Consider the following 11903-nt stretch of genomic DNA (forward strand, 5'->3'; position numbering starts at 1 on the left):
AGGTATTATGTATGTATTGTGTAGGTAATTACCTACAGAAATTTTCCGTACCTATTTTTCTGTGGCAAACCCTTTTGTTTTCTAGTAGTGTCTTGAACATGATTTTTAAGAAACAAGCAACAACCCTTCAGATCTGGGAAAGCCTCGAGAAAGTTTTTCATGACAACAAGACTCCAAAGCTCATAAAAAATTGACAGGGAGCTTCGTAACATCTCAATCCAAAACTCGACAATCATCGAATATTGTAACAAGATCAAGTCACTTGCTGATCGTCTTGAACATATGGGTTCCAAATTTCTAGAAATTAATCTAGTTGCCTATATGCTGAACGGGCACACTTCAAAGTATCGACATGTGGCAATAAAAATAAGACATTGTGAGCCACTGTTTTCCTTTTGGGATGCTCGTTCTATCTTGGTTCTTGAAGAACAGGAGATGATACAAGAAGAAAAGAAAGAGGCATCTCTCACTCATGTGGATCATGCTTCGTCTCAAAATGCCCTAAACGTTGAGAACTCAAACCACACTTCTAATCACCATAGTGGACGAGGGAGTCGTAATTATCGAGGTGGCCGGGGCGGTGGTCGCATGAACATAAAGAAGTTAACTGGTGAAAATGTTGTATGCTACAATGTTTAAGTACTAAAGGGATGTAAATGTGAACAGCATAATTGGTTTGCTAACAAATTAGTTTGGGAAAATATTTAAGGACTTTATACACTACAAGAAATTAGAGTATTACCAGTGACGGGCGTCACCGCTAAAGGTCAAAAATGTCGCCGCTAATACCTTTAGCGGCGACACGTCGCCGCTAAAGGGTCGTTGCTATTGGTTCGTCGTTAATGCTTCTTTGGTCGCCACTATTGCCTTCTGTCGCCACTAAAGACGCGTCGCTGCTAATACTATCTGTCGCAACTAAAGGTGTCGCCGCTATTTATATGTATTTCTATACATACAAATACACATACATACATAATACACATACAAAATACCCGTATACATACTAAAAACACATACAGATACATAATTTACATACAAAATACACATATACATATAAATGAGCATACAAAAACACATATACATACATAAAAATACACTCAAAATACACATATAGATACAAATGCAAATACAAATACATATCCACATCTACAAACACAAAATACACATACAAATACACATCTAAAATATCAAATTTTCGTCATGAACAGTGGTGGTGGCGGTATACTCCGGCAAGAAGGTGGGAAATGGAGAGGAAGAGGGGAAACACAGAAGTAGATCAGGGAAGAAAGTGAATACAAAGATGTTTTTATTGTTGATGCTCTTTAACGGTGACGGGCGACCTTTAGCAGCGACACATCGGAGGGAAAACTAGCTGGGGTTTCCTACATCGTTGGATCACTGCTTAAATTGATGGATGGGGTTGAAATGACGCGGATCGCCAGAACAGGCAATAGCGGCAACACACCGGAGGGAAAATAACGCGGGGTTTTCTATGTCCTCCTAGTCGTTGGATCATCGTCTAAATCAACGGTTAGGGTTGAAATGACGTGGATCGCCAACATAAGCCTTTAGCGGCGACACTTTTAGCGGCGACGGACACTTTTAGTAGCGACAAAAAACACGTTTGTTTGATGTCGCTGCTAAAAGTGACCGTTGCTGCTAAAGGTGTCATCGCTATTGCCTGTTATTCTTGTAGTGATAGTCAAGATATCAATTAGGAAAAACTTTAGTATCGTATAATATCATGTTCCAATCTAATAGCATTCACATCGGAGGAGATATTTTATAGTTATTTTGGTACCACAACATTAATTATACAACATAGTCAATGAGCACTTGGATACTACATAAGTCCTCTAAGTGTGTACGGATCATGTCGGTGCATTCCCACGGTCCTCACTAGTACCTGAAACACCCAACACAATAACTGTAAGCATAAATGCTTAGTGAGTTCCCCAAAATACCACATACAACACATACACCTTTCCAGGACATAACTCTGTGGGACCTTCCGGTCCAACTGTCTCAGGGGAGTTCCGTCCCAAATCCCGGTAGACCTTCCGGTCCTACCCATATCGACCTTCCGGTCCGTAACCTCCTGACCGTCCGATCATGTCTGCCTCGACCTTAGCTCCCAAGGCATTACCAACCTCCTCCCACTAGTTGTGGGCTCCATCCCTCAGAAGGAAAGATGACAGTCCCACCTTTGATCCCTCAGGGTAGAAACTCTTCTGCTGAGCATGCTCCATATCTGTGATCTACGATTTGTTGGAAATTACCCAAAGAACTTTGGGGCCCTACAAGCCTTGATCTCCCTAGAGAGTTTGTGCCCTGGAATGACAAACTGCAATCTCTTCACGGAAGGCCCCTAAGCGATCATCCAACAACTCCATCATCACCTTGTTGACGGTACCAACTATTATAGGAGTCGCATCCAAAATATCCTGAGTGATCTCTAATGAAATAAACTTGTGTGTCCTCTCATCAATTGGCTTAGCACTAGAGACTGAACTAGAAACTGAACCAGAACCTCCTCCTCGAGTTCTCACCACCATACTGAAAGGAAAACATTTAAATGGTCAGAACATACTCGAGGGAACTCTGACATTTCAAGCTCCTTAGGATCTCCTTGATTTCCATGATTCGAGTACGAATTTTGTGCTTTCAGTAATACGGGCCCAATACTACCTTTCACACATATACATACTTTCCTCAAGAATCATCCAGAATCATCTAAGTCACTCCATCATGGCAACTCTCATGAGCCCTATGCTAAACAACATGCATATCTTGCTACATCACTCCCCAGGCTCCCTAAGGAGTCCTCATCTCACCTGTTCTGTAATACTAGTAAGGTCTACCAACATCGTTGGTTGCCTTATGCATGCAAATTATACACAAAACAATATCAAATAAGTTTTCGAATAAATGATTCTATCCTAAGTCCACAACCAGACAAGGAAAAAAAAATAATGTTAAATCAATCGTTCTAAGACCATGTGATCTTAATCGTATACAAATTTTATACATACACTTAACAATTAACTTTTCCAATATAGATTGTAAGTACTATAAAACATCTAATTCCTCCTAAGCTACAAGGCATCACAAAAATTAGGAAATTCTATCATGAAATTCAAAAAGGTATCCATAGCCCTAATCAAGAATGCAACTAACATAATAACATATTAAGCATAATACACATATATGTGTATTTTGGGAATCTGTAACGCCTCGATTTTTCAGGTATTGGTTTTGTGACAATTGTATTGATTTCAAGGTCTACTCGACGAGTTGGATGCCTTACTCGTCGAGTAGCAACGGGTTGGTCCGCGTGTTTTAGTAACCTACTCTCCGAGTCCAAGAAGGGACTCGACGAGTAGGAGCTAGAGGATGAAATCCTGATTTCCGGGGTTTTGCACCCTATTTAAGGACCACTTATCCCCCTTATCCTCTCTTACTTCCCTTGAGTTCAGAAACCCTAATTCGTGTTTGGTTCCTATATTTGTGTGCTTCTTAGCTTGGAAGAGGGATTTTTGGAGTAAAAGCTTGCAGTTCAAGAAGTTTGGAGTAAGGGGTTGTTGTACATCCGGATTCTTTTCTGTCTTGGAATCATTTTGGAGGTAACAAGTTGTTACCTTGACTCTCTTTTAGTTAGATCTCTCCATTTATGGGTTTGGGGCTCTTTTAGGGTTTTGTGTGGTGATTCTCGGATTTGGGTCAAGATCTGAGGTTGCAACCTTAGATCTGGACTCCTTTAGCCCCTCTTTGTCATAAAGTTTCAGTCCTTGACAAGCTATGACCTTTCCTTTCCTTGAGCCACTTCTTTAACTTGTTTTGGGCCATTATCATCTTGCATGCCCGTAAAGTTTGCAAATTTACATGATAAACACTTCGTAAGAGCTTAGATCTGTAATTTGAAGGCCTTGCATGGATTAAAAAGCATATGTATGGATGAAGGGTTAAAGGGACTTGGCGAGTCGCATGGTTGTCTCGGTAAGTCATATGAAGATGGTCCTGCACTCGACGAGTTAGATGACCAATTCGGCGAGTCCAATGAAGATTGTCGAAGACTCAGCGAGTGAGTAGAGTGACTCGACAAGTCGGTTAGGGTTTTTCCCAACTGTTGGATGCATGTGAACTTGTTGAGTTGCAAGGGGGAAAACTCGATGAGTGGACATGGAGCTTCGACTACGAGCCTTAGGAACTCGACGAGTCATTCTGGTGACTCGGAGAGCGGACAAGTATTGCAAAAAACTCGGAGAGTAGCTGAGGGTACTTGACGAGTTGAGGTTAACATGGACTGTTGACCTTAACAGTTAACTTTGAATTTGACCATGGGTTAACCAATTGACTTTTGGAGGACATTTTGGAAAGATTGGAAATTTACAAGTATGGTTTACAATGAATATTGGTGGTGGAGTTTGTGGCAATAATCCAAGAGCTTGAGTTTATCTTCGAGTCGACAGTACGAGGTGAGTTATCCTCACTATATTAACAGGGTCTAAGGCACCAAGGCAGGCCCTTTATGGATTGTATTTGGTTATGGCATGATATGTTTATTGACTACATCCTGGTAGTTAGGATGGTGATATGCTTATGCGTAGTAACCTGGTTAGGTCAATGTTCCGGTTATAGGATGATGCTATATTAGTGACCGGTTTGGTCAATATCCCAGTTATTTAGGATGTTGTTATGATTAGTGATCTGATAGATCGTTTTGACTGTTATATGATATGAGCTAGCGTATGATATATTAATGTGCACATGTTTTTTTGTTGATTAGGGGTTGGGTTGAGGCGGTCCTGCTTTGTTCTGTAGGCCAACATACCCGGTGAGCAGTCCGGATAGTGTAACAACATAATTTCTTAAACCAATTTTTTTTCATATTTAACACAATGAAAACTTGTAACATAATTCTCAAAACACATATGTATCAAATGTCAACAAAAGAAAACACAATCCCAGAATCATAAGAACAGTCTCTTGTCGGTGTGTACAATCATGCCGGTGCCTTGCTGTGATCCTTGGAACTACCTGAAACAGATAACACATAACACGGTAAACATAAAAGCTTAGAGAGTTCCCCAAGAAACCACACACAACACATTAGCCACTCGAGGTTGTAACTCAATTAGACCCTCTGGTCAATGTCTCTTAGTGGGACCCTCTGGTCCCACAACTCATATGGACCCTCTGGTCCCTGAACTCAGCATCACAATATAATACTCATAAAGCATAACACAAGTAAATAGCAGGATATTTCATTACACAGTTCATGCACATAAGACCCTCTGGTCACACATAAGGTTTACCACTCAAGATAAGTATAGTGAGACGACTCACCTCGTAAGCTAATGAATGAAAATCTCCCAATCGAGATTGTGATCTCTACTCCTGGGTCTAGATCCCTCCTAGCACATAATAATTATCCCTAACTAATATTGGCCCTCAAGAAGCTAGACTAACCCTTGTACAACTCACAGAAGGGTAAAATACCATTCTACCCCTCCCAAGCTTTATAGTCCTCCATATTGACCAAACCCAAAAATTCAACAAAAGTCAACAGCAGGAGTACGCGTACCAGCTCTGCTTGTGAGACGTACTCCGTGGCTAACCAAAAACGGGAAACTCGACCCCATACGTTATGCGTACTAGGATTACGCCCGACGTAAGTCCTAGTTTCACACTTCTCGTGGTTTTTGGTCTAAATCGGCTAAGATAAAGACTCAAGTCCTAGATGTAGTTACTCTCATGCCTCTTAATCCATAAAGTAGTGACTTTAAGCCTTTGCATGGCTTTAAAGGTCACCAACCCCTAAATCATGCCATTTCCTTCCTTAAAACACTCATAAATCATGCATGCTGAACTCTTAATGACCATGATTAGATTTTTATGGCTCAATAACACAAACTAAGCCAACATGGGACAGATCTCAGGTTCTAGGGGCTTTTCAAATCATAAAGCTATCAATTTTGGGGACAAAAACCCTAAAACATCCCACATATGAACACAAACAAAAGAGTCGGAAAGCTTGGAGCTTTTTACCTCCAAATGAAGCTTTTGTCACTTCAAAGCTCAGATCCAAGAGCTTGGGCTCTAACTCCTTCTTCTCCAAAGCTTCCTTTCCACTTCTAATGCTTAAGAACACACCCACAAGCTCTCAAAGGCACTCTCTTGCTACAAGAATGAGATTTAGGGTTTTGGGGAGGATAAGTCTTTGGAAATGGTGGGCACAAGGAGGCCATAACACTATTTAAATATGGGACTCAATAAATACTAGGGTGATAAACTAGGCCTGGTACGCCCCGCGTACACCTTGGTACGCCCGACGTACTAGGCGGCCCTCCACCATCAAACAAGTGCACAAGTACGCTGAGCGTACACTCCAATACGTCGTGCGTACCCGTCTACCCCCCCCCCCCCCCACCCCTTTTCTTATCAAGGACCAATATGGACAAATGTTTCAAGGATTAGGGCTCACAAGGTATACCTAGGTTTTTGGATGTTAAAGATAGGTTGTAGGCCCTGTAAGGCAGCCCAGTCGTGCCGAAGGCTCGGGAGCGGTCCAGATAAGCTGTAGGCCCTGTGAGGCGGTCCAGTCAGGCTGAAGGCTTATTATGCATGTTGTTCTGTAATTGTTATATGATGTGGTTATATTTGTATGGCGTTGGTATTTTGGGGGATCCTACTAAGCTTTCGGACTTACAGTTTCAATTATTTGTTTCAGGTACATCAGGGATCGTAGTAAGGCGAAGGCATGATCATAGAGCTCCTCATGATTTGTTTATGTTTATGGGAAAACTCTGATATTAGATGTTTTGAAAACAAACTTTGTAATGATGAATGGTTTTAAATGTTTTGAAAAAGTTTTAATTTGGCATGAAATTTTTAGGATGTTACAGAATCACTTTGAGCTCGATTGATTACACATATCACACTCATTTTCTTTATAAATGTCTTTTTTATAAAATTTATTTTTCTTTCGAAAAGATTATCAATTCTTCAGTTTGAGCTCAAACACAACTGAGACTGTGTCCAAATCCCTCAAACTAAGGCTCTGATACCAACTTGTAACCTCCCAAAATTACTAATAAAAATATTAATTTTCAAACCATCAAATCCTCAAAAATATTTGTATAAAAACCAGTCATAGTAAAAGGTATCACTCAAACATCACAGTAAGATATTTATAATCAATGCGGAGAAAACCTTTAGGGGATTCAGTGCAGTCAAATCTGGTCCTTCTCTTTGGAACTGGATAGTAATGTCTATGTTCGTAAATCTAATACCGAATATTATATTTTCATGGAGATTTATTGATTTCCTAGAAGAGTAAGAAATAAGATTGTATCTCTTGATCACCTATAGAATATGAGTATCAAGATATGTCCGTTGCTACTTGAGTGGCTGCAATAGGGAGACACATTTCAAAATTGAAATCTATAGATTTGTATATAATTAAAAAATCAAGTAAGTTTGGGAATTAGGATATGAGATTGTTAATGTCACCTGCAAAAAACAAAGCAAATGCTTGGGTTTACGGATTTTTCTCTTTCGAGGTTTACCTTTGGTTACTTTGAGAAAAAAAACATAATCTTTACTCGTATTGGTATGCGTTTTCTTTTTGGATCAACCTAAAATGGTAACCGTCAAAAAAAACATAATTAAAAAAATAATAATAATATATAGCCCTACTGACTAAAAAAAAAATAGATACATATATAGTAATCTAAACCAAATTCCAATAGCCTAAATAAATAAAAACATATGGAGGCGTACAAATAGGATTTTGAAAGAAGAATAGGTGCCTATTAACTTGTACTTCTTAATGTATTAATATATTTTATACAATAATATGAATATAGATATAGATATATGGTACACAGAATGTAAATGACATTATTAGTTTTTTTCTAAAAGCATAAACATCATCCTATTTATGATAATCAAGCGTGAAAACCAAAATTCTTTTCAAAATTTTGGGTAGAGATGTTGAGGCAGTCGTGGCTTGGCAATGAGCACAAGTGGTTTAGCCAAGCTAAGGTCATGATGATTTTCAACGAGCTTAATCGACAGCTCTTTACATATCGGCTCCCAAGTGAACCCTTGAAGCAATCTGGCTAACATTATTGTAGTGATGGTAGAGCCCAACACCACTGCAGGACAACCACGTTTCCCGGTGCTAAATGAAATCATTCTCAACTCATTATCTGTAAGAACCACTTGCTTTTCTTCCCCTTGTAGATGACGATCTGGATTAAACCGCAATGGATCCGCCCAAACATTAGGGTTCCTTCCTAACCCACGTCGACTAAGCAGCACATGACTACCCTTTGGTATAAAGTAACCGGCAACAGTAGTGTCCATGGTCGAAACATGGGGTGGATTAAAAGCTGTAAAAGGGTGCAACCTAAAGGATTCCTTGATACACGCTTTTAGGTAATTGAGTTGGGGTAAGTCTTGCTCTTGGACTAGCCGATTGCGACCTACAACATGGTCCATCTCCTCCACCGCTCGTTTTAAGAGGGTGGGTTCATTCATCATCTCTCCCATTGTCCATTCTACTGCGTTGGAAGGATTATCAACTGCGGCAATCATTATTTCCTAAAATTAGGCAAGGCAGAAAAACACAAGAAAGTTAATTTTCATGCAGATACAATTGAAAGTGTAAATATAAACTAATATCCAAAGAGGTAAATAGTGAGTATATTTTGATTTGTAAATATAGAGCAATATCCGAAGAGTCGCCAGCATTTCATCCGATGTATATCGAATTGTATACCGTAGCGACGACAATAGAATATCATTTGATTAGGAGTTGCATGTAAAGGTAAATAGTGAGAGATTGGGAGAGGCTCACAATAATCTGGGCTTTGATCTCCACTATTGTAACCTTAGGGTTGTCACGTTGAATAAGAACATCTAGAAGATCATGTTTCTCCATTCTATCTCCATTTTCCCACATCTGTATCCGTTCATTGACCAATGGATCTTGATACTTTCGAGCAATTTTGAGTGCCGACCTCATGTTCATTTCGTGGCAATCAAAATCAGTCTTCCCTCTCAACCATGGGTGATAATCTGTAATGCAAAATGCATAAAGATACTTTAGGATGTTAAATATAGCAGCGACATGTTCAGTTTCTTCTTCACCAGGTCCACCATCTTCACTTCCTTTCCCAAAGAATCTTCTTCCAAAAATCATGTTTCTCATTAAGTTTCCACAGAAATGTTGGCCCACCATTCGAATGTCTATTAACCCCCCATCAGTTATGTTATCTCCTTTCTGTATTTGATTGCATATGTACCCAAGCAACTGGTTTGCTTCTTCGTGACGTTTGGGTTGGAACCATTTGTTCGCTTGGGACGAGAGCATGTCGTGGGTTATAATTCTTTTCATCTTCCTCCATTGGTCTCCAGGGGGGGAAAAGATAACTGTGTGATAGCCGTCACTCATCAGATATGCTGAAAAGAAGTCAGGCCTTGAAATGAATATTGCCTCTTGTTTCTTTAGGAACTCGCATGCTAGCTCTGGGGAGCTGACAGTGATGACATGAGTTGAAGATCCTAGTCGGATACAAAGTATTTGGGTGTCGAACTGATCCATGAGGTTGTGGATCCACCTAAAAGTCGGCTGATTTAGGAGCATTTGGATAGTACATCCAATGAATGGCAAAGACATTGGACCAGGTGGCAGAGGGTGTGGGTTGCTTAAAGATTTCTTGTAAAGCAGCCTGGCACATAAGATGAGCATAATGACAATGAGGACGATGATTGTTGGAGACATTATTAGTGATGAAGATTAATGAAGTTCACTGATAAATTTGTTAAGTTATGGAAGGTTTAAATACCGAAAGAATGAACAGCATAATTGGTTTCTTAAGATATTAGTTGGGCAAAATATTAAAGACTTTATAGTCAAAATATCATATTAGGAGAAACTTTAGTTACATATACATCATGTTCCAATCGCTTGTACACAAGTCATTTAACAATGTGAGTGATTTTTATTTTTTGATGCGGTCCTTTCTAGACACCATCTTATTAAACATCTATAACATCAAAAAATAAGAGAACCGCACCATAAAATAGCTTTGTTAGTGTGGTTTATCAAAATGATACCATTAAAGCATTTTCTAATGTAGTTTCCCAAAACCGCACCAAAAAATCATGTAGAAACCGCACCAAAAAACAATTACAACCACACCAAAAATAATTTGCACTAAAAAATATTGAATATCGCACCAAAAAACAATTCGTATTAAAAAATATTCAACTGCACCATTAATCTTTCCTCTAAAAATTTTATTCGAAATTTTCATTTCGCGCTAAATCCCTCCAAATTCCGTTTAAAACTTTCATGTTTTTCAAAATTTTCATTCAATCTTCCATGTTTTATATAACGTTGGAAATGCAACATATTCTCAAAATTATAGATTAGTCAATTCCATGCTTGAAAACACTCATGTAAGGTATGTCCATTATTTTTCTTCTTTTCATTAATGCCATTTTTGACTTCATTTTTCACTTATTAATTGTAAATGGATGTCCGATTTTATGTTTTAACGATGTTTTCTTGTCCTAATGCCTTTTCTTCCGTGATATATCTCCAAAAAAGGATCCAAAAATTTATAATGTTTGCTTTAGTGACATTCAATCAATAGGTATGTAGCTAGTTTTTGCAGAGTAGGTTTTAAGATGTTGTCAAAAAAGAAATTGAAAACATCCATGAAAGGTGATTTCCCAAGAATAAATTTTTAATTGGTAGAAAAAAAGAAATTGCAAAGATTGAAACCAACTTTTTTTGGAGAAACTGTAATCAAAGAAGGTACAACTAGAACCTCCAATGGACTTGCAGTTGAGGAAAGCGAAGTTGATGAAATCATAGGTAGAAAGTTTAAAAACTAGATTATGGTATTACGATTGACCCATTGATTGAAAAACACTCACCGAACATACCTAAATACAAGAAAATGAAGCTTCATAATGAGTGTGGTGTGCATCAATGACGAACCTGTTAATTGGTTTTTGCAAGCTATTTTTGAGGCGGTTTTGGTTATTTTTTGGTGCAATTTAGGCTATTTTTTTTGTGTTGTTTTGGCTATTTTTTAGTGCGGTTTTGGAACCGGATCAATAAATAACCCTATTTTTTATGCAAATTTTTTTGGTGCATCAATTAATCATATCATCCACATTGGTGGGTGAGGGGGGGGGGGGGGGGGGGGGGGGGATTTGTTATATTTATTTTGGTAGAGCAACATTAATACAATATAGTAAATAACCCAAACGTCAGCTTTAGGAGCACCTGGATAGTACATCCTATGGATGAATGGTAAAGGCGGAATTGGATCAAATGGTAGTGTATCGATTGAATATTTCTTGCAAAGAAATTTGTTAAACAAGATCACCATAATGACAATGAGGAGGATGATGGTTGAAAACATTGTCGGTGATGAAGATAAATAAATGAATTAATTCGAAATCATGTTGTGTTCTAGGTTTTCAAGTAATCAACACACGTAAATATAAAATGTGAGAATCTAATGAAAAATATACCATGCAAAATAGGACAAAACAATGTGAGCGCATGCTTCATGTTTTTCTATAGTTCCATCAAGTATTCGATGACCAAAAATGAAAGATTTTCTCCTATAAAAAGATTGTCATAGATTTAGTAGAGTCCAATTTTGGTGTGCTATGTTTTGCGAGAGTCCTTCAAAAAGTAGCTAACAGCTAAAAAGACTAGCTATAATCGTTTATAAGCAAGATGATAATCGATAAAATGATGTTTAATAAAGGCTACTTAATAATTAATCAGTTAGATGAAAAATATTATAAAATAGCAAAATGTGTAAATGTGTAGCGTCCAACTTTTTTTTATATACAATTTAGATACATTG

General features: G+C 38.3%; 1 protein-coding gene across 1 annotated transcript; it reads right to left on the minus strand.

The window, feature by feature from the left end:
- Window positions 1-7890: 7890 nt before the first annotated feature.
- On the minus strand, window positions 7891-9811 carry LOC145028884 (tyrosine N-monooxygenase-like). The gene is made up of 2 exons (XM_078977596.1): window positions 8864-9811; window positions 7891-8607 (listed from the first exon to the last, which is right to left on the minus strand). Exons 1-2 carry the CDS (start codon window positions 9788-9790, stop codon window positions 7975-7977), a joined length of 1560 nt encoding a protein of 519 aa, XP_078833722.1. The 5' UTR covers window positions 9791-9811; the 3' UTR covers window positions 7891-7974.
- Between the last annotated feature and the right edge of the window lie 2092 nt (window positions 9812-11903).

Source organism: Lactuca saligna, chromosome 2, assembly GCF_052625555.1.
Source record: "Lactuca saligna cultivar CGN05327 chromosome 2, ASM5262555v1, whole genome shotgun sequence".
In the NCBI taxonomy this organism is placed as follows: Eukaryota; Viridiplantae; Streptophyta; class Magnoliopsida; order Asterales; family Asteraceae; genus Lactuca; species Lactuca saligna.